The 27488-nt window shown below is 43.1% G+C and overlaps 1 protein-coding gene across 1 annotated transcript in view; it reads right to left on the reverse strand.

The window, feature by feature from the left end:
- Positions 1 to 8843: 8843 nt before the first annotated feature.
- LOC308370324 (adenylate cyclase type 10-like) overlaps positions 8844 to 27488 on the reverse strand; it is a gene marked incomplete at both ends in the record, with an annotated part of 34720 nt that continues 16075 nt past the window's right edge. Inside the window, 9 exons of the mRNA XM_080844980.1 lie at positions 8844 to 8855; positions 9047 to 9280; positions 16494 to 16682; positions 16937 to 17087; positions 21345 to 21462; positions 22721 to 22836; positions 23375 to 23471; positions 25066 to 25270; positions 25517 to 25670. Coding sequence (XP_080701106.1) covers positions 8844 to 8855; positions 9047 to 9280; positions 16494 to 16682; positions 16937 to 17087; positions 21345 to 21462; positions 22721 to 22836; positions 23375 to 23471; positions 25066 to 25270; positions 25517 to 25670 — 1276 coding nt within the window. The remainder of the gene's footprint in view (positions 8856 to 9046; positions 9281 to 16493; positions 16683 to 16936; positions 17088 to 21344; positions 21463 to 22720; positions 22837 to 23374; positions 23472 to 25065; positions 25271 to 25516; positions 25671 to 27488) is intronic.

The raw sequence follows: 27488 nt of genomic DNA on the forward strand, positions 1-27488 counted from the left end.
TGGTAAAATAAGCAAGCTGGCGCTGTTGTCATCATCGAGATGATTTAACACGTTAGCTGTAGTCACTTGCTTACAATCGATGAGCAGGCTATTCATGGTGGTAGTTTTAAAGAGGGAAATCTTATCATTTCTAATTATTTATATCAAATAAGTTAACCAGCTAGCTTGTTATGCTAAAATAACCGTGTTAGACACAACACTAACATTCTAAACAATGTTAATGTTATCTAGATTAGATAGTGAGGTTATAATAACATATGAGTATACTGATATTGTTTTTTATTACCATGTGACAATAATGCACCCAGGCCGGCAGTTATTTTAGGTTCTGTTACTTAATTTATTGTTTTGTTATGCACCTTCAACACCCCTACATACACACACAATCACACACCCAGCATGCAACACTACTGATGATACCACTGATGTCCACACCCCATCGTACGTTCTATTCTGTTAATTTCTACAATATAGTATTAATTCTACCCTCTGATTCCAGTGTCTTTATTGTGTGGACATTCATACCTTAAAGTTCTGTAGTTATATGTATAACCATCTAATACTAGCCCAGCGTTAAGCATATTTATCTAGCAAACTATACCTACCTTGGAGTGTTACAATAGCCAGTATAATTTTTCTTCCATGTGTCCATCCAGGCAAATCGGTGGATCCAAATGTTATCAAAAAAATATATATATATGATGTCATTTCTTTGTAATCATCCAAAATAAAGTTAAGTATATGGGTATTTTTCAAAGTAGCCACTGACTGGTCGATACGTGCAATGCCAGCTCACTGTGTCCACCTCCACCTGTCAGTGGATCACAAACTTCCTGATAGACAGGAAGCAGCAGGTAAGGCTGGGTGAAATAACATCCAGTACCCGGTCAGTCAGCACTGGTGCACCTCAAGGATGCGTGCTCTCCCCACTGCTCTTCTCACTTTACACAAACGACTGCACCTCAGGAGACCCATCTGTTAAACTCCTAAAATTTGCAGAGGACACATAAGTCATTAGCCTCATCCGTGATGATGATGAGTCTGCATAGGCTGGAAGTTGAACAGCTGGCCCTGTGGTGCGGTCGCAACAACCTAGAGCCGAACACGCTTAAAACCGTGGAGATGATAGTGGACTTCAGGAGGAACCCCCCAGCACTACCCCCCCCCTCACCATACTCAACAGTACTGTGTTGGCTGTGGAATCCTTCAGGTTTCTGGGATCCACAATCTCCCAGAACCTGAAGTGGGAACCCAACATCAGCACAATCATCAAGAAGGCACAGCAGAGGATGTACTTCCTGCGCCAGCCTCAGGAGCTGCTGATCCTATTCTACACCGCAATCATAGAGTCTGTTCTGTGCACTTCAATAACTCTCTGGTTTGGATCCAACAGACAGTCAGGTCTGCAGAAAAGATCACCGGTGCCATCCTGCCTACCATCCAAGACCTGTACACCTCCAGAGTCAGGAAACAGGCAGGAAAAATCACTTCAACCGCCTCCCCTCTGGTAGACGCTACAGATCACTGTTCTCCAAAACCTCCAGTCACAAAAACTGTTTCTTCCCCCTCGCCATCTCACTACTGAACAGCTAAACCACTGTAGCATATATATTTATCCCTGCACTTTTTGCACTCTCCACTTCTTCTTTGCACTATTGTTGTGTAACAATTCACAGCTCCTGTATATACTTTCTTAGACCATCGCACTGTTTATTATATATTGTGTTTGTTTTTTATTGTGTTGTAATGCATATTTTGTGTAAGCACACTGTCAGTCACTTTACCAAGTAAAATTCCTTGTTTGTGCAAACTTACTTGGCCAATAGAACCTGATTCTGACCCGCATTGAGTGGGTAGAGTGCTGTGTAATGAGTGGGCTGGTCTGAAACCCCTCTGTTATAGCCTCTTTGAAGGTGCATATATATGAATAAATAAAAGTGAGCTGCATGTGAAGCAGTTCTTTGGCCCTGGGGGCCAGGTCACGGGGTATCTGGGGCAGAGCTGAAGGCAAATGAGGCTGCTAAAGGCGGGCAGGTGGGAGGGGGTGGTGGGGGGTCTGTGCCCTCTGACCTGTGCTTGGTGCAGTGAGGCGAAGAGGAGGAAGAGCTCTATGCAAGCCACATCAACACATCCCTGGGTCAAAGGTCAATGTCCATAAGGCGTTCCCTCCAGGTTATGAAATATTTCCCAATGCCTTAACAAGACCCCTCTTTCCAGTAACTACAGCACACATCCTCATACCTCCATACAAATAGTGGTGTTTCTTTTATCATTCACTCTCATGCTTCTATTCATGAAACAGGCACACAGGCACCGACTACAAAGGGAAGCAAGGGAGCGGTGTACTTACCTGTTCAACTGGAACCCATCACCTCATCAATTTCAATCTAAATGTGTTCTGGGAGTGAAGAAGAAAACCCATTATAGATATCCACCTTGACAAACCCACACCCCCCCCGCCCCCCCTCCTGCTAGGTCATCCAGCCACTACATTCATTTCTGTTGTTTCGTTCCGTGTTTCGTGTTTCACAAAATACATTGACTTTTTAACACGACTGTTCATCCAATGAACAGAACTTATTGCAAGCCTCCTTTCGTTTCACTGAATTAGTATCAATACATTGTCACGTAGTGTGCGGCAGATCAATGTGTGGGTGCTTTATCGTTAATGTGAATCTAAGAGGCTTGGTGTGCCCGTTCCACCTTCATGAACTTGACGTGGAACGGCTTGTGTTTCTTAAACTAAAAAAGAAATCGGTTTGCACTCTGTCACAACAAGGCATTTTCATTATAGCAGGCACACTGAGAACACCTGGGAAATTAAAATCATCAGTCTGTTTTTTTCCCCCCTGCCCCCTTGACTTGAAATGGATAGTCCAGATAGCAGACTGGCTTGGGTGCTGGTTTAGCATTGATCTGTCACAGGTATGGCATATTTGCATTGGAACTGGGCCGTGTACTTTCCCTACATCTACCAGGTTGGCCTCAGGCAAATAAAAATACATGGGTTGGCGACCCCTGCCCTAGACCAAACCAAAAAGGGGTTTTGACTTTCTGCTCAAGGTTTCTTCCAGTTAAGATGTATTTTTCTTTACCACTGCAGCCCGACTGTTTGGTCTAGGGCAGGGCAATGTATTTTTTTTTAAATGTTTTCTTACGGACTTCAAAAGACCAACGTCAGAAAAGAACTCCGCCTGATTCATGAACGCCTGAAAATGGGTTCTTTTTGTTCTCAGCTGTGCTCCCCAGAATGAGGATTCTTAAATTGAACATGCGTTATCTGCATCTGACTTTTCATACAGAAATGCCCCGCCAGCTATTTAAATCCGAGGATGTCTGTAGAGTTGATGTGAACGTAATCAACAACGATTTCTCACAAATTCAGCCCTTCCCACTTAATGCCCCTTCTAAAGCAGCTTGCACACTGCCCTGACAAATGCCAACATTCTCCAACAAACACCAACAGTTGGGTCAGTGTGCGCAAGCAGTTGGTGTTTGTTCGTCATTGTCGGGTACTGTCGGAAGAGTTCAACATGTTCAGTCGGATCTGGTAAAGTTACAGAATGTCTGCCCAATGTAGAGAGATTTCCAACATTCTGACAGCTTGTTACCTTGAAAACTAGGCTCAACTCGCATGCATAATATCCTCAAGCTCTCTTAATTGTCGTAGATATGTTGGTTATCGGCCAGTTTGTAAAAAAAAAAACAATATACTATATCACTGTCTGGTTTGGATCGGCCACCAAACTGGATAAGAACAGACTTCAACGGACTGTCAGGACTGCAGAAAAGATCATTGGTGCAAACCTGCCCACTATCCATGACCTGTTCATCTCCAGAGTCAGAAAGCGGGCAGGAAAAATCACTGCAGACCCCTCTCACCCTGGACTCAACATGTTCCAACTCCTTCCCTCTGGTAGGCGCTACAGATCTCTGTTCGCCAAAACCTCCAGAAAGCTAACCCTCTGTGGCACTATGAAAAATAACCAATGTACAATTACCCCCGCAACCATATTTGTTTATTTCACCCTACTGTAAAACAGTCATACTCATACTGCATAGCATTTATTTATTCCTGCTCTTCCTGGACTCTCCACTTTGCACTATTGTATATATACTCCTTGTATATACTTTTTTAGACTTCTCGGACTGTTGTATTGTTTTGCACTGTTGTATTGTTTTGCACTGTTGTATTGTTTTGTGTTGTGATGTATTCTTTGTGTAATATGTGTAATAGGGATGGGAAGATTCACCGGTTCGCCACGATGCACCGGCATAAAAGTTCACGATACGATGGCCCGGATCAAAAAAGTGTGGACCGGATACAATGTGAGCTGAATCGCGATGCATCGGTTCTAACATTTTTGTATCGGTATAATCTCAATACAAGACCAATCATTTTATATTTAGATAGATTCCACCTCTCTTACTGTTTCTTAAACGCGCTCTCATCCCCACTGCTGTTAATGGCCGCTTCTCGTGAAGTCTATAACTTTTCTAAAATCACTATCTGTCTGCAATACCGCTCTCGGCCTCTACACAACTTCGGGGCTCTCACAGGAATAGACAGTGGGATAAGCGACTATTACTAACGGTGTTTTTCGCATGGAAGTCTCTAGAAATCTAGCACTTTATTGAACGAAATTAAAAAGAGTGAACGTGCAGTTCTCAGACACCAGAATGAACACGCTCACAGTATCGTTAATCAGACAGTAATACCCTACGTTCAGTTCACTTTCACCAAAATTATGAACGAGTTCATGAACTTTCATTCAATGAACGCGTTCAGACACAACACTGGCGCTTGAACCACGTTTCAAAGACCTGGCTTTCTTTGAAGACCACGGCACCAAGGACATGGTATTTTTAAAGATAATAGCAGAGGTGATGATGGAGGAAGAGGTAAGAATATACTCCATATACCGTAGCTAAACTCTCTATTTGTTACTTGAATTTACCTGTGCCTTCCTTAAATTGGAAAAGGAAATCTAGCAGCTAGTCTCCATTATACTTTTTTCTTCATCCTGATCATGTGGAGCAACTCAAAACCTAAAGAAAAACCTTAAAATAGGGCAAATAAGTTAAATTGATTGCGTGAGGCATTTGATCCACATGTTTAGGATGAAGCAAACTGTGTTGTGACTGCTTGGTAGGCCTACAGTTAAAAATAAAAAAAATAAGACATTTAGAGAACACTTACACACGTTACATATACATGTTATATTTTGTCAGATACCTTTTTAATGATTTGTTGTATGACAAATAAATGAATCATTATGAATAATATAAAATTGCATTATTTTGTATCGCACCTTGTTGAATCGCATCGTGTCGAATCGCATCGTGTCGAATCGTACTGCATCGCAATAGGGGTGAATCGTATCGTATCGCATTAGTAGCTGCTTTTATGTATCTTTAATGTATCGGATCGTTGGCAGTGCATCGAGATGTGTATCGCATCTTCCTCAGTGATGCGATGCACATCCCTAATGTGTAAGCACACTGAGAGCCACTGCACCAAGACAAATTCCTTGTTTGTGCTAACTTACTTGGCCAATAAAAGCTGATGATGATTCTGATGATTAATGTGTACGGAGACACGTTACATGAGTACGTTTGCACTTATGTTAGTTATCGGCCACTCCCACTTCGTTCCAATTACCCTTTTGGTTTTTGAAATATTAATATGCACGCAGCCTGCTGTTACATTCTGTCGTATTAAAAGTGTTGGCACCCTCTGAGGCTGCATGATAACTTCACCAAAAAAAGATCACAGTGGTATATTATTAATTTTCTAGTTAAGACTTAGTACTGGGGTGTTTTCCAGACAAAGATATTTAGTGTAGCCGTATTTAATTGTGTGAAATGGAATAAAATGTGAAAAATAGGGTGTGCAAATATTTAGGCACCCTAATCATTTTAATGATTTGAATACCTGTAACTACTCACTACTGAATAATTGCAACACATAATTAGTCTGATTAGCTTGTTAAGCTAAACAAGGAAATATTTTCCTTTTTATGTTGCACAGAAATTAATTAATTTAGTGTGTTCTTGGTCACATCAATTTGAAAGCTGGACTCAAGTGTTTAATTTCATTAAATTACAATATGGCCAAATAAAAAGTTAAGTTATAAGTACAGTCTGGAGTCTGGACAGTCTTTTCCTCTCAATAGGTAGATCTTGCCTGTCACCAAGGCAGAGGTTATGATCTTTGGCCAAAAAAGGTTGGTGACCACTGGTCTAGGGGCTTTAAGAGTGTGCACTCTTTGGAGAACACTGAAACAATGTTTATTGTTAATTGTGCTCGGAACAGAAGCGATAGTTAAATAAAGCTTGAGCACACTGATCCAAAAAACGAAACCGAATGACTGGCTTACAACAACCTGCTTAGAGTTGAGATGATTCCACTTTTTTCAACTGTTAGGCATTTTTGCCGACATACAGTATGTGTGTATATTTCACACTTTCATTTGATGTTTTCTTTCTGTTTTGTCTTATGGTCTCTTTTGCCCCTAAAGGGAAACGTTGGGGTTTTTCACCCTGGGCCCTTTTTTGAGATATTTTTGGTCCAGACCTCTACTGAAGACAATTACTGTTTTCTGTTCTATTTCTGTAGTTTAGGTTTCTGATTCTGTAAAAAAAAAGATTTTTAGTTATTGAGGTTTTCTTTACAGGTCTATTTCTGTAGGGATCCATGTAGTCAGACTTAATTAATTACATTATGCTTTGAAAAATGTTTTACTATAGCTTTTTAACTCAACACTGGACAGACCTCGTTTCTGTCCCTGGTAAACATTTTGACCCAAAACGATGGGAAAATAGGGCCTAGGTTACAAAAACCCAAAGTTTGTCTTTAAACTGTCTGGGTCATAATTATACTCTATATATAGTAAACTACTAAATAAGCTTGATTTACAATCATTGTCAAAAGTGGTGTCATACGGTGAGTAGGTGTAATTGCCCAATGTGTAGGCTGCTATTATTTCTGTTACACTAATGATGGCTTAGTCTCGTCTCCTGGTATGTCTCCTGCCATGAAAATAAACCAGATGAAAACGAAATGTGTATATATATTTAACCTAAGACTATTTAACCCAAAGCGACTGAGGACAGTATGGCCACTTATTTTTAACGAGCCTGTATGTTGCCTGGGTAACACGTTGTTCTACCAGTTGAGCCACGAGCCACAGGAACACAAGTGCATGTGTAACACGCATGTTGTGAGACGGAGAGGACGACACTAGACTTCAACAGACAGGGACTTAGGAAGAAGATGCATCACACAGGCACCATTGACAGCACATCTCTCTGAGCCTTGGCAGGCCTCCCCTATGTCCTTTTTAGACCAGTGGTACTTGATCAAGGCTTCACCACTGGGTTTAGTCCTGGTCGAAGGCTGGTATGACAGGGTATTACAAATGGAAATCTTTTGTTAGGTCATATCATGACTGTTTGCCTGGTGTGTGCTTACCGTTGAGTGCAAGAAGGATTTTATTTAACATTTAATGTAAGTTATCAATTTGCTAAACCACGCAGGCCATCACTCTGGAACCATTCTGGGATGGTTTCGTTTCTGTGTATTTGACAGAAAATCACTGCCACCATCTCCGCAGAAGTGTATGAACAGCTTCCAGAAGAAAATTGAAAACAATAAATGTGGCAAAAACATTTAGGCTTAAATCTTTTAAGAGCTTTTCGAAATGGAGTTACAGTACAGAGCACCTTTGGCTTCTGGGTCTTTCATTACGGGCTTTCATTAAGGCTTTCGGAGGGCAGTATTAATGGTTTACAATTCCTAGGGGATGTTATGCAAGGCATTTACCAGGTTCTTGCGTGGGAAAACACACTTCTTCACGGAAATAGAAATATTACTTGATTCGTTTTTCTTTGTCATTGAATTTTTGCTCACATCCTCATTTCGTGATCAGATACAGATAAAGCCATTAAAAAGATTATATGAGGTTTCCATTTTTTTCTGTGTTTGTTTTATTGTTTTGTTGCATGTGATGTGTAAAGAGGAGTATGAGTGCTTTTAGTTATGGCAGGCACATTAGTGTGTGTGTGAATACATGTGTGTTTGTGTTAGTATCTGCTGCATCTATATTGTCCATGACTGTGATAAACAAGCATCACTGATCCACTTTGATACAGGAGGGCGACAGTGGTACAGGAGATAGAGAAGTTGTTTAGTAATCAGAAGGTTGCTAGTTCGATTTCCTGTCGAAGCATCCTTGAGCAAGACACTGAACCCCTAATTGCTTCGGATGTGCAAGGTGTCATCAGTGTAAATGTAAAATGTGTATACATCGCTTTGGATAAACGTGTCTGCTTAATGACTAAATGTAATGTAAATGTAGAAGTCCATGCACTACACTGTTGAAAATGAACATTTTGTAGAATCTATATTTTCTTGAAGTCAGTCATGTAACTCACCATGACAACTAGTGACCTGCATCAGGACCAAACAGTTGTCACAGCCACTAAGCTCTTCTCTATGCTTGACGGTGTCTTGTCCTTTGGCTGGCTTACTGCCAAACTGACAGTGATGACTGAGCCATACTTCTAATTCTGCTAAAAGGCAGGAGCTTTAAGGGCAGGATCCATTCAGATCCAGACACTCCTCTATCTCAGAGTCAGGAGCTCAGGGTCTTCAGCGACTCACTGTTAGCATGACAATGAGTTTGTGACTGCCAAACCACATTCCTGAGGTGGTGTTGTGTCTAGCCAGCAAACGTGTTTGGTTTTGGAGTTACTGAATTATTAGGTGTTTCTAAACAGATTCAAATGACTTTTGCCTATGGATTATTTTGAAGCCTGTAAAAACTGTGAGGTCATCAAATCTAAAAGATTCTCTACAAACACAAAGAGCAGCAACACAAGAAAGAAATGACACCTGAAGACACAGCTATTCAAGCAGAGTGTATTGTAGAGCCGTTCACACCTGGCTCCGAGACGGCATATCAAAACCCAATTCCACTCGTTTCTAAGATGAAGACGAAGATGATGTGTTTGTGGACGTCACAGAAGCACTAGCCAACTTCACCTGTGTCTCAGTGACCCTCACATCCCCCTGCTGCTCCTCGTCCGTCTTAAGGAGCACGGCGGACACCTTGGCACTCACGTGCGGGATAGGCACTGTAAACACGTAGCGGTGCGCCTGCAGCCCTTCTGTTTCCGGGGGGCAGTCCTTTTCCCACACGGGCATGGTTACCGTGGCGATGAACCAGGTGGCTATTGACCGCTTCTGCTGATCCAGATCCAGAGTCTGCCAGGCAGCCTGGAGGAGGAGACATGAGACTCTGCTGCTGGGAAATGACTCCGATTTTACAGTAATATTTGTGGCGTGACCTTTAGGTCATACTTGCTGTCAGCACATAATTCATTTTGGGGGAGGCTCACTATTGTGCAGCACAGACAAAAATAAAAAAGAATGGGAAATACAGGATGGGTTATTTGTGAAGTCATTTTATGCAGGCTTTTGTGGTGGTGAGCAAAAGGTGTTTGGTACTGTAGGATATTTTCTATGTAAAAAGGTGCCTGGAGTGTCTTTGTGGAACTGAACAGAACGGCCAGATCTAAGAAACACCTGGTGTATACCGACACAGTGATAAACTGCGAGTTGAGGGGCCCGGGAAATCCCCTCGTCTCTCCCTTGTTGAATGAATGGTACGTTGTATCTGAGTTTCAGCAACTATTGCACTTCCTCTGTCTGGCACAGAGCCATATGAGCCATCTGGACCTAGCCACGTTTGCAATATTAAAATAAGACCATTCTGATTGGGTTTGACAAACAACCAGTCAGAATAGTCCACATGGAACTCAGGGTTCTGAGGCCTTTAAAACAGCTTGCTGCATATTCCTCACCAGAGCTCTCCCGGGAAACCTCTCTTTGTTGTTTCTTCTAGTGAACAATAAATACAACTTCCAGATGTCTACAACCAGTCTCCGGTCTTCTGATTAAGAAAATGATTCCGAAACAGATAAAGGGCCCTATCTTGCACCCAGCGCAAGTGACATTGTCACCGACGCAAGTATCATTCCTATCTTGCACCCGGCGCACAGCGCGATTTTCCCTCCAGAGGTCCGCTTCGAAATGAACTTGCGTCGACATGGGCGGGGGCGGAACAGAGAAGGCGTTTCTCTGGCGCAAGTGGTATTTTGCAGTTTTCAAAACAACGCCGTGCGCCGTGCGCCATTGACCAAAAAAAAGCTGGTCTAATGTGAGGCGCAATGTCTAAAGTCTGTAACGCGTATTCAGAACGCTATTTTAAGGGCGCATGTGCTTGCCCGCACAGTATAGGACCTGTAGGCTACACTTTACTTCTGTCGTCTTCACGAGAGATTTACACCAATTGTTTGGCAAGCCATATATAATTACAAGGAAAGTAAAGTATTTACCACATGAGGAAATCATTGTGATATCCGTATCCAAGACATTTAAAAACTAGGCATACATCTAGCGTACACAATTGACCCAAATGATTCAGGTTAATTGAAGCTGCGTGACATTTGATTTATTGTATGGCTTTGTTGCATTTATTTAATGCCAGTATTATTATAAATCTTGTAAACTCATCTCTGTGTATGTGGACTTTATTTATGTACCTTGGGTTTGGTCAGCTGGTGCACTGGCTTGGGTGCCGATTTCCATGCCCCCAAATCCCTGCACGCTCTCAGGCGTGAGGGTAGACGTGGCGATGTCCTCTGCTGCCGTCAGATCCTGGGTCGAGGCAGATCCACCTCCCGTGAAGGCACGAGAACGTGTGTTACCTTCCAGCTTGGATGTCCCACGTCTCCGGACGTTATTATAGCGTTTTCGGCAACGTTTTCGGGTGCCCCGTTGCAGAAACAATCACGGCAATATCTTGACATGCTTGCTTGACTTTGCTTACTTTTGGAGGGTTTCTCGCATCCCCATATATATCTATCTCCCGGCTTTTTACAAAGCCATACAATAAATCAAATGTCACGCAGCTTCAATTAACCTGAATCATTTGGGTCAATGTGTAGGCTACATGTATGCTTATTTTTAAAATATCTTGGATATGGATTTCACAATGATTTCCTCAAGTGGTAAATACTTTATTTTCCTTGTAATTATATATGGCTTGCCAAAAAATTGGTGTAAATCTCACGTCGGTCTCCTCGGCTGTGAACTTCTCCGGTCTTCCACCAGGTAATTCCGCCATCAAAATAACAAGCCGCTATGGACTATGCGCTTCTCGCTCTTAAAGGGAATGTGAAATGACGCTCGGATTGGTTTATTGCATATTACGCCCAAACCACACCTATGGCTGAGTAACCTCCTTTGGACCAACCCTTTTGACACTTGCGCTGGACGCAAGTGTGTTTTTTCCGCCGTTAAAATAGCAACTGCGCCATAGAGCCGCCCACACAGCTACTTGCGCTTGGCGCCGTCCTACTTGCGTTTCTGATCGGCAAGATAGGGCCCAAAGAGTTTTTAGCTACAACAGTACCCTTCTGTTTGTATGTACATGCAGGGAGATGTATGAGTTATGTCTGTGTGTCTGTATGTCTGTGTGTCTGTGTGTGTGCAAGTGCGTGAGCAAATGTTTATACTCATCTGCATGGGCGTAACAATGCGTATGGACGCTGTGGACGTGTCCATACCAATATTTGGATACGTTTAAAATGTCCATACCAATTTTGAATGGGTAATTGCACGGCATTCGGGAAATAAATGGTTCATTTTACCCTCATGCGTATGCGTAGTGTACCTTCTATCAAAGACGGCGTGTCATTGGTGGGGACAGCCTTGCTATCTGTGATTGGCTCATCTTCCTGTACTAGTTATCGTTGCTAGGTTGGTAGTTAAGCGCGCGGTGACAGCAGGATAATGTCTGCTTCGGGCAGGATAATGTCTGCTTCGGGCAGGAAAAGGAAACTAACGGACATAAGAGGCTATTTCACCAAATCAACAGTAAGTTTATCACAGAACAGTCTTTTAAAAACCTGTTCGGTCACGTCCCCCTTCAGTGAAATGTCGCTTCACACACTGTGGAGGCGACCGTCCGAGCTGCTAAAATGACATCTAAGTTTTGTTTAATTTATGCTGTCTAAGTGGCTGTAAATGTCGTGGCTTCCACGGATTGGTGTAGAAATGCACAACGAACTGATTGCACTCGTTTAAACCTTATTACTCTGATCTGATCAGTCTTGTTTTAAGCTAGTCGGTTAAAACTACGGTTAGCATCTTAGAACTCTGTGAAATGATCAGTGGTGGACGAAGTACACTAACTACGTACTTAAGTGAAAGTATAGATACCTGGTGTAAAATATTACTCCAGTAAAAGTGGAAGTATGCACTTTGAATTTCCACTTAAGTAGAAGTATAAAAGTATTTGCCTTCATATATACATGTGGCTTTCAAAATGTGTCATTGACAGCTTAAATGTACTGTTATTGTATAATGTATCGTACAATTCAAGGCCAATTTGGACATTGTGTTATTTGAATAGGATGCTCCAACAGCAAGTGTGCCAGGTTGTAGCTCAGATAGAGGACAGTTGGAGTCTCAGATGGAGTCTCAGGTTCAGTCTCAGGTGAGCCATTAGTATAAGATATATACTACAATGTTACTCAGGCTATGAAAACACAAAGTTTAAATTAAACTCTTAAGCTTAGGTTACTTTTCATATTTTTAAACAAGGCCGTTTTTTAATTGAGTGGTCTTTTTTTTCTAAGGAAACCGTTCCAGATAGCATCAGAGAGAGTAGTGAGGGAGACAGCGGTGAAGGTGAAAGCAGGGAAGGAGACATCAGTGAAGAGCAGAGTAGTGCAGGGTACAGCCTGGATATTCAGTCCAAGCCTAATCAGCCTCACCCTGAATGCATTCCTGTTCAGAAACTTCCTGAGAAAGTCCTCCGTTTCCAGGAACAATGGTACAAGCGTTATCCATGGCTTCATTATAGCCCCACAGTAAAAGGAATTTTGTGTTTTCATTGTGTAAAAACATACACCATAAACAAGAGCATGCTGTCCAAAAAGGCAGACCCAGCCTTCTCCTCCAAAGGTTTCACCAATTGGAAAAATGCCCTCCTTAGGTTTCAGTGTCATCAAAGTAGCAAAGCTCACCACCATGCAGTCACAGTCTGTAGCCAAGAAGGAACCCCAGTTGATGCACAACTGTCGACTGCATTAGCAAGACAGCAAGAAAACAACAGACATTGCCTTGAAAGCATTGTAGGTACTATTCAGTTCCTTGCGAGACAGGGCTTGGCATTACACGGGCACAGTGATGATGAAGGTAATTTTGACCAACTTTTGAAACATAAAGCCCAAGAAGATGCTCGCCTCACTCAGTGTGGACACATGTGTCCAATTTCCGATTTCAGTCCGATTTAAATTGGATATTGGACACATGTGTCTCCCCAGAACTAGATTCATTGTGTCCGACTTGAGTCCGACTGGACTCCGATGTAAACCCCTGGACACACGATTAGATTCCGCTGGTAATTGGACTGGGCGCGCATGTGTCTCTCGTATCTGATTCAAATTGGACAACAACAACTTTTGCACGTGCTTCAGATCGTGCCCACAGACATATACATGCATCATATATAATGTATATGATATGATAAACGCTGCTAGACGCTCAGTTCTTGTGCTCCCTCTCATTCACGTTGAAATACTGAAAGCGAAACTGAAACTTAGAAACTGGAACGCAACTGTTTGGGACAGAACGCGCTAATTCAGTGAACAAATATTTTCATATAACTTTTCCACCCGTTGTTAGTCATGTAATCCATTCATATCGATGTGAATCAATCAATACTAATACAACTTTAACTGTGGTGTGTTTTTGTTTCATTTCACAACGTATTTACTGCATAATCAACGGTTTTGTTTCATTTCACAACGTATTTACTGTATAATCAACGGTAGCAGATGTAAACATTCCGCATTTGATTTGAACTGATCTAGATTTGTCACTTCCATGTGCTTTGAGATAGAGCAGTTAACCCCCCATGGAGACCCCATGGAGAGAATCGGATAGGATCGGAGTGCTGCCATCATGTGCCCGCACTGACTGACTGGCTCTCCCGGTTTTGCGATTATACATCTCCCCTCGTACAAAATGAAATTCTGAAATTGTTAGGCAATAGTATAGTCAGACACATTGCAAAATCCATACAGGCATTACCTGTACTACAATATTCAATTATAATTGACGGCACACAAGACATCTCTGGTGTAGAACAGGAGTGTATTTGTATTAGATATGTTGACCACGATCTGGTGCCACATGAAGCTTTCATAGGCTTATATGAGCTTTCGGGGACCACAGGGGAGGCAATCGCGCGGGTAGCCAAGGATGTGTTGTTAAGGCTAAACATCCCTGTTACTGGATTAAGGGGTCAAACTTATGATGGGGCAGCCAACATGGCAGGTGTTCACTCTGGCGTGCAAGCCGAGATAAAGAAACAGCAGCCCTTGGCACTGTTCTTGCATTGCGGAGCCCATTGCCTCAACCTAATTACGCAGGCGGCATGCCAGTCTAGCCCCTTAATCAGGGATGCGCTGCAGTGGGTGCATGACCTGGGGACTTTGAGCAAGATATCAGGAAAATTCAAAGCTACCTTCTCTGCAGCAGTAGCAGCCTCGGAGGGACCTTCTGCCACACTCAGACCTCTCTGTCCAACTAGATGGACAGTGAGGGGGCCTGCTGTTAGAGCGGTACTTTCACAATATGAAAGTGTCCTGAGCAGTTTAGAGGAGATGGGAGCCAACAATGCTAAAGCAAATGGGCTGAGAGACAGATTTGAGAAGGGGAAAACAGTCCTTGGCCTTAATTTAGCGCTTGAGGTGATTGAAAGACTTGAGGCTTTGAACAAGTCTCTCCAGAAGCGGACTGAGACAGTTGCTGGCATGATGAGTGCAATTGGTTGTGTCAGAGATTCTATAAGGGCCAATAGGAGTGTGGCGAGATTCAGGGAGATCTTTGACAAAACAGAGGAGATGATTGATTCCCTGGGGATTGAACCCATTCAAGTACCCCACCAAAGGGCCCCCCCAAAGCGTTATGCTGGGGCAGCAAACCAGCACATTGCAACAGCAGAGGAGTGGTACAGGGCAGAATATTACAAACTAATGGACTCTGTAGACACCCAGTTTGAAGTGAGATTCAGCCAGCGTGATTTGAAAGTCTTACAGGAACTTGAGAATGTCCTTCTCACTGGAGCAGTGAGTTCAGTGACAAATGACTACCCAGAGCTTGACAGCATCACTCTAAAAGTACAGCTGTCTATGTTTCATTCCAAATACAAAGTACAGTCCATTTCAAATGCAGCTGATCTCTTCAGAAGCATGACTGTTGAGGTCAGGGGCTTGTTTGATCAGGTGGAAACCCTTTTGAGGCTTTTATTGGTTATGCCTGTATCGTCAACAGAGGCTGAGCGAAGTTTCAGTGCTCTGAGGAGGTTGAAAACATGGCTCAGGACAACAATGACGCAGGCACGGTTGAACCATGCTGCCGTCTGCCATATCCACCAGGACATGTTGGATAGTATTAACATAAAAGAAATATGCCAGCAGTTTATCTGTGTCAATAACCGGCGGCGCCATGCATTTGGCTCCTTCATGCAAGATTTGGGTAGTAAATAGCTCAGGTCAGGCTCAAGTAGGCTTAAGCTACGAACTCAATAAAAGAAATGTTTTGTAGGATTTCACGTTCTTACTATGTTTGAATGGATGTTGGCCTTTTTTTCTTTGTTTGTGAATGGTTAACATAAAAAGTATTTAACGTAAATGTATTTTTACAATTGATTTCTACATGGTGTTGGTGTTTTATTTTTGTGGGAACTGTACAGAGCTAATAAATGTTCATGGGTAACTCTAAGTAGCCCTCCGTCTACATTTCCACTTTTATTATTCGCACTTTTCATACTTATCTATGCAGTGTGCACTTAAAACTTCATCAGTTAATTTATACAAAATGCCCTACGACTGCAGCACCCAAACTCATATTACCTGCTTTACTTACAGATCCTGAAATTTCAGAAACACATGTAATAACAAAACATCTTACACATGCCTTTGCATGTGATAATGGTAAAGTCACCAGACACTTTAATGATTTGCTTACCAAAAAAAAACAATTCTCAATCTTGCCAATCTTGTCCCCTGTGAATCAAAAGGGATTTGTCACTATCCACCCCAGAATTGGTTAAAATGCTGGAAATTGCATCTAAAAAATGCAAAATTTTCTAGGGGAGGACCCACAGACCCCCCGTCTAAACGCCATCAACCTACGCGCTCATTATGTCCCCACCAATGTCAACACCATTGTTACGCCCTTGCTCATCTGAATGTGTGTGCACTAAAGACGTGTGTGTGTGTGTGTGTGTGTGTGTGTGTGCGTGCGTGCGTGTGTGTGTGTGTGTGTGTGTGTGTGTGTATATATATGTGTGTGTATGTGTGTTTGTGTGTGTTTGCGTGTGTGTGTGTGTGTGTGTGTGTGTGTTTGTTACCTGGCTCTGCTGAATACAGGTCCTCTCCAGGTCGTTGCCCTGTGCGTCACACAGTAGCAGGGCTTTCTGCAGCAGCTCCTGTGCCTTGGTCTGGTGTCTGGCCAGCTGGTGCAGGTAGGCCCTCAGGTGCAACACCCGCGGCTGGTAGATCTGATTGGTGCTGAAATGCTGCTTGAACTCAGTGAAGCGCTGAACACCATCAAACACACACACACAAAGAAAAAGAAACAAAGAAAGAAAAAAAGACGGAAATAAAGAGATTTAAGTGACCATTACCAGCCATTGTCAGGAAATGATGATGCCAGAAAGGCTGACTTTGCTGTTAGGGAGTTTGGAGGCCAAACCCTGTAACTACCCATTTACCCGTCTTTTGCCTGCCATACTGGCTGAGATGAACAGTGACAATTTGTCAAAGCGAGTAGTGTTGTGTGATGTGTGCCGACCTTGAGTGTTTTCGCGTAGATGTCCTGAAAGTGTTCATTGTTTTCCAACAGGGCTTTCCTGAAGAGCAGCACGCTGGCCTCCAGAAACATGAGGTTTCCGCCGACGGCCATCAGGGAGGACGGAGCCTCACGGTACAAATGACTCGCCTTGCTGAAGAACAAACGCGCTCTCAGCCAGTCACACAGCCTTACGTACCTACACACACACACACACACACACACAAAGTGAAAGGATAAAAGCATGCATTGAGTTGTGCGTGTGTGTGTGTGTGTGTGTGTGTGTGTGTGTTCGGTGTTTGTGAGCACGTGCATAGGTGTGCCATTTTCTTATGCATACTATAAAATTGTATCACTTACAGTAATTGAATTTCTTCTAAAGTTGAACAGTAGGGTGTTTGCTCATATGACAAATAGAATACTAACAGTTCAGATTTACCATATTGTTAATACAGGCCCCACAATGCAACACAGTACAGTACACCTTTGATTACTGAGATTCAAAACTTTCCTTTCAATGCTTCTTACGTCCACCTTTATTTCTGATGACAAGATTCAATCCTCCTCGAAATGGTGGATCCCAGAGATGCACAAATTCTGGAAGAGATGTTCTGCCATTCTTCATAGACATGTTTTTCTGCTCTTTGCTGGAGGGGTTGTGTTGCTCTACATTTCTCTTTTACACGCCCAAAAGGTGTTCTGTAGTGTTCAAATAGGGCGACATACCTGGCCATATCATAGTTTTCACATTTTTCATTTTAATCATTGTGCGGCAATATTCCTCTTCTGAACCTTCAAGATTGTCAGCTAGTAGTTCGGTACAGCCACAGGCATTCATGGTGCCATCCATAAATGGCACTTTTTGCACTAATGCAGCCCCATATATCATCACACTCCCACCTCTGTTCTCCACTGTTGGGACTATGCATTCTCTGTGGTAGTCCTGATCCCGATCAGGCCAAACATCCTGGAGCCCATCGGAGCCAAACTAATTTTTCTTGGTCTCATCTGACCAAAACATGTCCTCACAATATGCATCAGGCTTCTTTATCTTGGTCTCATCTGACCAAAGCATGTCCTCGAAATATACATCAGGCTTCTTTTCAAGTCCTTTTGCAAAGTTTATTCTTGCAGTTTTGAGCTGAGGAGCAAGCACGTTTTTTTCTTGGCCGCCCTCCATAGAGGTTGACATTATGTAATGTCCTTCCCACTGTCTGAGCTGTCACAGAAACTCTCATTACCACTGACTGTGCCAAGTCTAAAGCACTTCTGTTTTTCAGAGCTAGACTGCAAGTAGCGTACTGTCTGTGGAGTCGTTGTGGGACTACTGTGGCTCATTCTATGCAACCTGATTTCCACGTTTTCAGTTGGTCAGCGATCATCCTGTATCCTTTTCTGGATCTCCAGCAAGTACTTTCCATGTGGAGCCATGATGCAGACGTGCAGAAAGACACAGCAGCCCATAGGTCCAACGTTGAGAATGTTTTGCCGTTCACAGGTCATTTTATAACCATGTTCATGCAATAAGGATTGGAACTCACAGGTGTAATCAATCTTTTTCAATGATCAGAGGTTTTTCTAACTTATGTGTCAGTGATAACAGGTGTATTCAGTTTTGTTGCATTGAGTTTCTAATTTGAGGCCTTTTTTGAATATAGTATTTCTTTTTGATTGTTCATAAGAAGGAATACAGTTCTTGTCAACTAAGAAATAATGCATTTATTGAGTGACTCTGGCTTTCATCAAGTATGTATGTGTGTTAATCATATGCCTTTGTTAACTGAAACATGACATTTCGGTTTCTGTATATCTTTGATTCTTAAGTGCTGAGTCTCTTACTCTGAGGGCCCTATGTTGCACCCAGCGCAATTGACATTGTCACCGACGCATGTATCATTCCTATCTTGCACCCGGCGCACAGCGCGATTTTCCCTCCAGAGGCGCGCTTCGACATGAACTTGCGTCGACATGGGCGGGGGCGGAACAGAGAAGGCGTTTCTCTGGCGCAAGTGGTATTTTGCAGTTTCAAAACAACGCTGTGCGCCGTGCGCCATTGACCACAAAAAAGCTGGTCTAATGTCAGAGGCGCTATGTCTAAAGTGTGTAACGCGTATTTAGAACGCTATTTTAAGGGCGCATGTGCTTGCCCGCACAGTATAGGACTGTAGCGAAGGGAGAACGTGGTCACCCCACCCGGACTCGAACCCGGGTCAACAGGGTGCCAAACATGCGCTCTGACCGCCACACCAAAGAGCCCGACTCAGTGGCGTGGCAGCCAGAGAGCATATTCACCTGTAGGGACGATCACATCGTCACACTACCCTCACCTTCGGGAAGCGCAACCACACTTCACACACACAGGCATTCATCATGCATACACCAATCATGCTTCTCCCATCCAGAGCACCCCACACACAAGTGCTTCACCCAACCATGGGGTCCTTCACACGGGGTCAACATTCCTGGGGGTTCCTCACACAATGGTCCTGGTTGCGCTTCCGATGACCTCACAGCAGGGCATCCCACTTCTGACACCATTTGTAGCGAAGGGAGAACGTGGTCACCCCACCCGGACTCGAACCCGGGTCAACAGGGTGCCAAACATGCGCTCTGACCGCCACACCAAAGAGCCCGGCTCAGTGGCGTGGCAGCCAGAGAGCATATTCACCTGTAGGGACGATCACATCGTCACAAGGACCTATAGGCTACACTTTACTTCTGTCGTCTTCACGAGAGATTTACACCAATTGTTTGGCAAGCCATATATAATTACAAGGAAAATAAAGTATTTACCACATGAGGAAATCATTGTGATATCCGTATCCAAGACATTTTAAAACTAGGCATACATCTAGCGTACACAATTGCCCCAAATGATTCAGGTTAATTGAAGCTGCGTGACATTTGATTTATTGTATGGCTTTGTTGCATTTATTTAATGCCAGTATTATTATAAATCTTGTAAACTCATCTCTGTGTATGTGGACTTTATTTATGTACCTTGGGTTTGGTCAGCTGGTGCACTGGCTTGGGTGCCGATTTCCATGCCCCCAAATCCCTGCACGCTCTCAGGCGTGAGGGTAGACGTGGCGATGTCCTCTGCTGCCGTCAGATCCTCGGTCGAGGCAGATCCACCTCCCGTGAAGCCACGAGAACGTGTGTTACCTTCCAGCTTGGATGTCCCACGTCTCCGGACGTCATTATAGCGTTTTCGGCAACGTTTTCGGGTGCCCCGTTGCAGAAACAATCACGGCAATATCTTGACATGCTTGCTTGACTTTGCTTACTTTTGGAGGGTTTCTCGCATCCCCATATATATCTATCTCCCGGCTTTTTACAAAGCCATACAATAAATCAAATGTCACGTAGCTTCAATTAACCTGAATCATTTGGGTCAATGTGTAGGCTACGCTTGATGTATGCCTATTTTAAAAATATCTTGGATATGGATATCACAATGATTTGTGGTAAATACTTTATTTTCCTTGTAATTATATATGGCTTGCCAAAAAATTGGTGTAAATCTCACGTCGGTCTCCTCGGCTGTGAACTTTTCCGGTCTTCCACCAGGTAATTCCGCCATCAAAATAACAAGCCGCTATGGACTATGCGCTCCTCGCTCTTAAAGGGAATGTGAGATGATGCTCGGATTGGTTTATTGCATATTACGCCCAAACCACACCTATGGCTGAGTAACCTCCTTTGGACCAACCCTTTTGACACTTGCGCTGGACGCAAGTGTGTTTTTTCCGCCGTTAAAATAGCAACTGCGCCATAGAGCCGCCCACACAGCTACTTGCGCTTGGCGCCGTCCTACTTGCGTTTCTGATCGGCAAGATAGGGCCCTGAGTGTGTGTGCTTAAAAAAGTACCTTCTATGTGTTCAATGTTCTATGCGAGGACTGATAAGAAGAACTAGTGGTCCTTTTTTGCCTTGCTGATGCATTACGTTGCAAAAAGGAAAGCAAGATGACCTCTGACGTGAGAGACCCACCACGTGGTTATCTCTGCTGATATAGTGTTTTAGTGTCAGAGAACGCTAACTTCTTTCAATATAAACCTTTTGCCTGTTACAGTTTGGGAGTGATCCTTGGCTTTTTCCCTGTGTCTCATCCTCCAGAAGAGAGAGAGCCTGTGTCTCTCTCTAATCTGCCAAGACATGAGTAAGCCTGACAAGCTTGTTGTTGTTGCTGGATAAAATTATGCTTATACACAATTCTGGAGTCCGAGGTAAACTTGAGTGTGAATTTTCACCTAACATAGAGTTAATTGCAATTAATTTCAAATCATTTGATATGCAAGTGATACTGCACAGGGGTGTAATCGCTTCTGTTGTATTCTGTATGTCAGAGAGAGAGTGTGTGTGTGTGTGTGTGTAGGTGTGTGTGTGTGTGTGTGTGTGCTTGTCTCACCAAAGGGCAAGTGCCGCGTAGAGGGTGAACATCAGGCCCTTATCAGCCAGCAGACAGGGGTCAGACTGGGCGTCCTGCACGAACATCAAGCACTCATCCAGCCGTCTGACCAGAAAACCTGAAATCGCCACACACACACACACACAGTCAGCATAGAGGGAAAGATGGATGCAGAAAAATAAAAAGCAATCCTGATTGGAAACCTTTTCCAGAGTGTTCAGGTTCTCAGGCTGGGGCGAAGGTTTACATTTCACCAAGACAACAACCTGAAATATACCGCCAAAAACTTTGTGAAAGACCCTGCCAGAGTCTGGACCTGAACCCAATAGAGCATCTCTGGAGAGACCTGAAAGTGGCTGTGCACGGATACTCACCATACAACCTTGTTCAGCTTGAATAGTTCTGTCAGGAAGAATGGGAGAACTGTCCAAAAGAAAGGGATGCCAAGCTTGTAGGATAATTTCCAAGAAGACTTGTCATTGCTGCCAAAGGTGCTTTAACCAAGTACTAAAAGAATACTTGGATTCTGAATACTTATGCCAATAGCATATTTCAGTTTTATTTCAATAAGTTAACAAAACACTCCAAAAGCCTGTTTTTGCTTTGTCATTGTGGAGTATTGTGTGTAGACTGATGCGAAAAAGAAAAAGGAATTGAACCCATTTCAACATGAGTCTGAAACATAAAATATGGAAAACTTGGAGACTTTCCAAGTGGAGAAAAAAATAAAGCTCTTTACAAAGACTTTTATGTGATTACTCCATGGGTTCAGACTGTAACTAAATGGATAACAGAACGGACAGTACAAATGCACAGCTGTGGATGTGCTTCTCACCTGGACTCATTCAATGGACATTTAACTTTATGTAGATCCATTTAAAGACCTACAAGAAACCATTTCAGGATATTGGTCTACTGTTGAAGTAAGCTGTATAAAAACTCAACAGTGAGAGCAGGGACGAGGAATATTTATGAGTATAACTATACTTGTTTTGCGGGAAAGGATGAGTCTTGGTTTTGATTTGAAAGTGGAGAGGGAGTGTAGAAGACAAGGGCTCTTTAGTTGAGCTGTTTTTTCCAGCGTAAAACATGCAGCTGAGGCAGGCTGTTTGCAAACAACACAACGCCAAGAGCTCAGAAGAGGGACAGGTATGAGGGTTACCTACAACAGAACTGTTTGTGAAGTCTCTGAGTTTGTCTTTACCAGCCTATAGGCAACAAAAGTGTTTGTGAAGAGTCTGAGTATGTTACCAGCAAAGACACAACAAAAGTGTTTGTGAAGAGTCTAAGTTCGTCTTTACCATCGCAGAGACATAAAGAGCATTACTAGCATTCTTAGAGAGAAGTGTTTGGGAAGAGTCTGAGTTGGTCTTTACCAGCGTAGAGCATGCAGTTGAAGCAGGAGGTGTAAAACCAGCCTCTGCCAGTGCTGACCCCGGTTGTGGTGCTTAGGTACTCCAGTCTCAGGGTAGTCTGCACAAACGTACTATATCTGAGGGAGGTGGGGGAAGAATCACACACCCGACAGTCAAACACAACAGTGAATGACAGCTAAACACACTATTGAATGCGCTCATCACAGCATTGAAACATCTGTACTCCTAGCACAACTGGAAAGTGAAAACAATTAAATAGCCATCCAACAAAGATCCAGTCAGATTAATTCAATATTATAACAAATTGAAACAACAGGTAAATAATACACCATACATCCTATATAAAAATTGTATCTCTGTAGGAATTAAATGCACACACATGCATAGATACATAACTAATTACAAACACCTGTAATCGTGAATATTTAGTGATTTCCTTAACACTGTCCATCACAAGAAGCAATTCCACATCTGCAGGTAATGTCTCACTGTGTGAATACTATCTATTTTTCTCCCAAACATTTTAAAGTGTAGGGAAAGTGCATCTGTTAATTAAACATCTGTTTAGCGTTCTCTGTGGGCTTTAGGGTGTGAGTCATGGCAGTGGGCTGAGCAGTATGTTGCCATAGCGACGTCGTGGCACAGCAAGCTAACCTTTTGGTGAAGAGCATGGGTGGGTTGAGGATGGCCATCAGCCACAAGTCTACGCCCGCCTGGTTCAGCCCCTTAATCACCTTCCTGGTCCGGAAACCTGCCAAGGCAAATCAGTCTTACAGTCTGTGTACTCTCATAAGTGCTGTTGGTACTACAGACACACACACACACACACACACACACACAAACAATACACATAGAAATGTGCAAGTAATCACACACAAACCCTCTCTCTCTAGCATTACAGACATGCATACACTGTTACGACCCTGGCGGGTCTAGGCCCCGCCCTGAGATATCGGCATGCCCTTTTCATAACTGATGGCTTTATTTCATTTGTGGGTAGCTCTGATAAAAAGCTTGCTAAAATTTTGCGGGACACTGGTGCGACAGAGACGTTTGTCGCAGAATGCGTTTTAGCGTTTTTTTTTGTTTGTTCTACTACAGGAAAATGTATTTTTATTCATGGTATGGGAATGCAAACCATGTCAGTTCCCCTGCATACTGTATGATCGTGCTGGGTTCTGATCTTGTGCAGGGTGAAGTACTTGTTGGGGTTCAGCTGGTGTTGCCTGTGACAGGAGTGCATGTGATTCTGGGTATCATTGTGACTGGGGACCGGGTATGAACTGAGCCCATAGAGGCTACTAAACAAGATGACTGTGTCACAGAGTTTCCGGATGTTTTCATTGCTAGTGCGGTGACTCGGGCGAAGAGTCGCGCACAATCAGTGAAGGATTCTCAGAAAATTGGAATGGGTCTAATAGGCATGTTTTTCCTCTTCTTTTGAATGGTCTGGTTCTGCGATAAAGCCCTCCGTGTCATGAGAAAATATAATATTTGTTACAGGGTTATCGTTTGTCATCGGCCTTCAGATTCTTCTTTCAAGGATATAAAGGCAAAGCCACCAGTCTCTTCCTGGGGTGTGAATTTATTATATGGATCTGTTTGCCAATTGTGGGGGTGGTCACCGAGATTTATGGCTTCTTTTTGTTGTACAGTGGTTTCACCCCTCACAATGTATTGAAGGGAAATGTCCATTTGACATGGACTAATGCGTTGTCCTGCGCCCCAGGAGTGGGCGGATAGGTTGTATGGTTGTTGCCTGTTGACTACACTAATTTCTCTCCTCTCCTGTCTCTTTCCCTGTCCCTCTTAGATTGCTTTTCCAGGGCCGCTGGTTGTGTGACTGGTGAGCATGAGGAGTGGTGAGTGTGTGAATAGATTGGGTATTTTTCACAGTCTGGCCCCAGTTTGAGTGTTGTGTGGCTATGGGACTGCTTGTTAGTTGGGATTGGTTTGGTCTAGCACGGTAAATGGGTTTTTTGGTAGTGCAGAATCTCACTTAGGTGGGCTTCTGTCTTAAGAGGGGGATGTTAGGACCCTGGCGGGTCTAGGCCCTGTGATATCGGCATGCCTGTTGTCTCTCCCTGCTTTTCCAAATCTCTCTCTGTCTCTGTAGCAGGTGATTGGGTACAATTTTGAATTTCACCACACTTTTTGGCATTCTTTACAATATAAATATAAATCTTTATCATTAAATACATAACTTATTATCAATTCTGCGTGGCCTCCCCTTTATGTTTTATGCATTGAGCCGTGCACGTAACAACACACACATGCAAACAGCTCCGCACACACAAACACGTGTGCTCACACACACACACACACACACACACACACACACACACCGTACTGGATGGCCTCCTCCAGGTGTCCTTCGCAGAGGCGCGTGATGCAGAGGTTGCGTGTGAAGTGAGCGATGAGGGTGTATGAATCTGAGGTGTCGGGCAGCCGGGCGCACTGCTCAAAGAGCTGCCGCTCGTACTTGCTGTAATCCTCCTCCTGCCCCGAGATCTGGCTGAACTGAAACATGTCTATCATGGAGAACATCGACTGAGGAGGGAGGAGAGAGAGAGATAGAGATGGAGAAAGAGAGAGAGACGGAGAGTTGAAATCATTGTGGATTATTATACTCAGCTATGGAAGTGCCTGTTCATAGTAAGAACCATTATGGATGATGAAATTCAGCTGCTAAAGTGATTTGCTTGCGTGTGCGTGTGTCTGTGTCTGTGTGTGCGTGCGTACGTGCGTGCGTGTGTGTGTGCATGTGCATGTGCGTGTGTGTGTATTCTGCTTCACCTTTTCCTGCTGTGCAGTTAGCATGGCTGAGTTATCTTCCATGGTGATAGCCACCAATGCACGTTTAATGTTGGGCAGCCTCTTGATGGAGCTGATCTTCCACATGTAGGACAGGCAGTAAATCTGCTCGTGCAGAAATGCCAGCCTCTTTTCCCTACAGGACCCCAGAACATTTTTAGCACAGTGTGAGTTAAAGGTCTATTGCAAGTGGCTATTAATATAGGATGACAAAAAGTCCTTACATTTTAAAGGTGCACAGGATACAATACAATACAATTTGTTTATTTGATCAAGAGGGGCAGTGTACATTCATGCACATTGAGATGTAAATTATAGCCAAATTATAGCCAAAAGGCTAGTTTCCATTCCATTTTATCAAACATAAATCAAAAATAGACCATAAAATAAATAAATCAAAATCAAAATCAAATCAATCCCAATATACAAGTTCTACTGCTTACCCACTAATGATCGCATTTTAGTTTTTTTTATCAACCATGCTTTTTCAGGATTTCTTTTAAAGCAGTTGAATGAATGAGGGAGATGGTTCCATTCCCAGGCTGAACTAACTGAGGAAACCGACTATCCAAACACACTTTTTTTAAAGGAATATCACAGTCTCCTCTTGCTGCCCCTCGAGTAGCACTGGTTGCTGCTGTTCTAAATTTGACTAGGCTGCTTAGTGGTGGGGGGGCCAGGTAAAACCGGATTTTGAACATTCAACAGCAGTTCTTAAATGTGATCAGGTTGTCCCAACTTAAAACTCTGTACTTATGGGGGACTGAACAGTGATGATGTGATTCAGGTTTTTTGTCAAGTATTTTGAGAGCCTGTTTGTTAAGAGACAAGACTGGTTTAAGGGATGTGGAGTTGGCAGTAGACCAGGTGGGTAAGCAGTAATTCATGTGAATAAATGATAGAAGATGAACAGGTAAAAAATGAGCTGGTCAGCAGGTAAAACTTGAGCAGGTTAGAGGTGTTCAGGTTTAAAGGTGAACAGGTTACAGGTCTTCAAGTTCAAGGTGTAAGAGTTAAAGGTAGGCAGGTGAAAAAAAAGGTTCACAGATTACTTACGGCTATGGTTAATGGTGCTGGGTAAAGTTAGCCAGGTTAGAGGTACTATGGGTAAAATTAGCCAGGTTAAAGGTGCTATGGGTAAAATTAGCCAGGTTAAAGGTGCTATGGGTAAAGGTGCTATGGGTATAGTTGGGCAGGTTAAAGGTGCTATGGGTAAAGTTGGGCAGGTTAAAGGTGCTGAAGTTAAAGGTGCCAGGTAAAGGTAGTCAGGTAAAGGTGCTAAAGTTAAAGGTAGCAGGTTAAAGGGCAGCTGGGTAAAAGTGAGCAGGTGTGTTCAGGGCTCGAAATTAACTTTTTGGCTCACCAGCCAACATGGCTGGTAGATGACATTTTTTACCAGCCAATCATATTTTTTACCGGCCAAAATTAAACCTGCCATTTCAGACCTACACTGACATTGTTTGATATAAACAATCTTTACCTATGATTTTAATATCATTGTGAATCACTCTCAGAATGGATTCAAAGAAATCAACCAATATTGCCCAATTGGCTGGTGACTGCCACAACACGCGCTGTATGCTATACCCGGGAATCCTTAAAGGCCCTCCTTCACGATACATTTATTATTTAATTTACTTTGCATGACCACAATTTTTTAAAGCACATTCAAGAGTTGGCTATTAAAAATGTACTTCAGATGAATTAATTTAACCTCATAAGAAGCGCTGCATTAGGTCTACTAAAAAAAAATCTAAATTAAGCTTTTAAATGACACCTATATGATAGATTAATATTGTCCAACTAACTCTACAGCATGGATATTCAAAAGCTTATTATACTATAGTCTTACTGATCTGACAAAAAACCGCATTGAAAAAAACAAAGGGAAGGCAAACAGTACCTCTGCTTCACTGAAGGGGGCGTGCGAGAGCAAAGGAAAAAATCTTACCGG

Source organism: Sprattus sprattus, assembly GCF_963457725.1.
Source record: "Sprattus sprattus genome assembly, chromosome: 9".
NCBI lineage: Eukaryota > Metazoa > Chordata > Actinopteri > Clupeiformes > Clupeidae > Sprattus > Sprattus sprattus.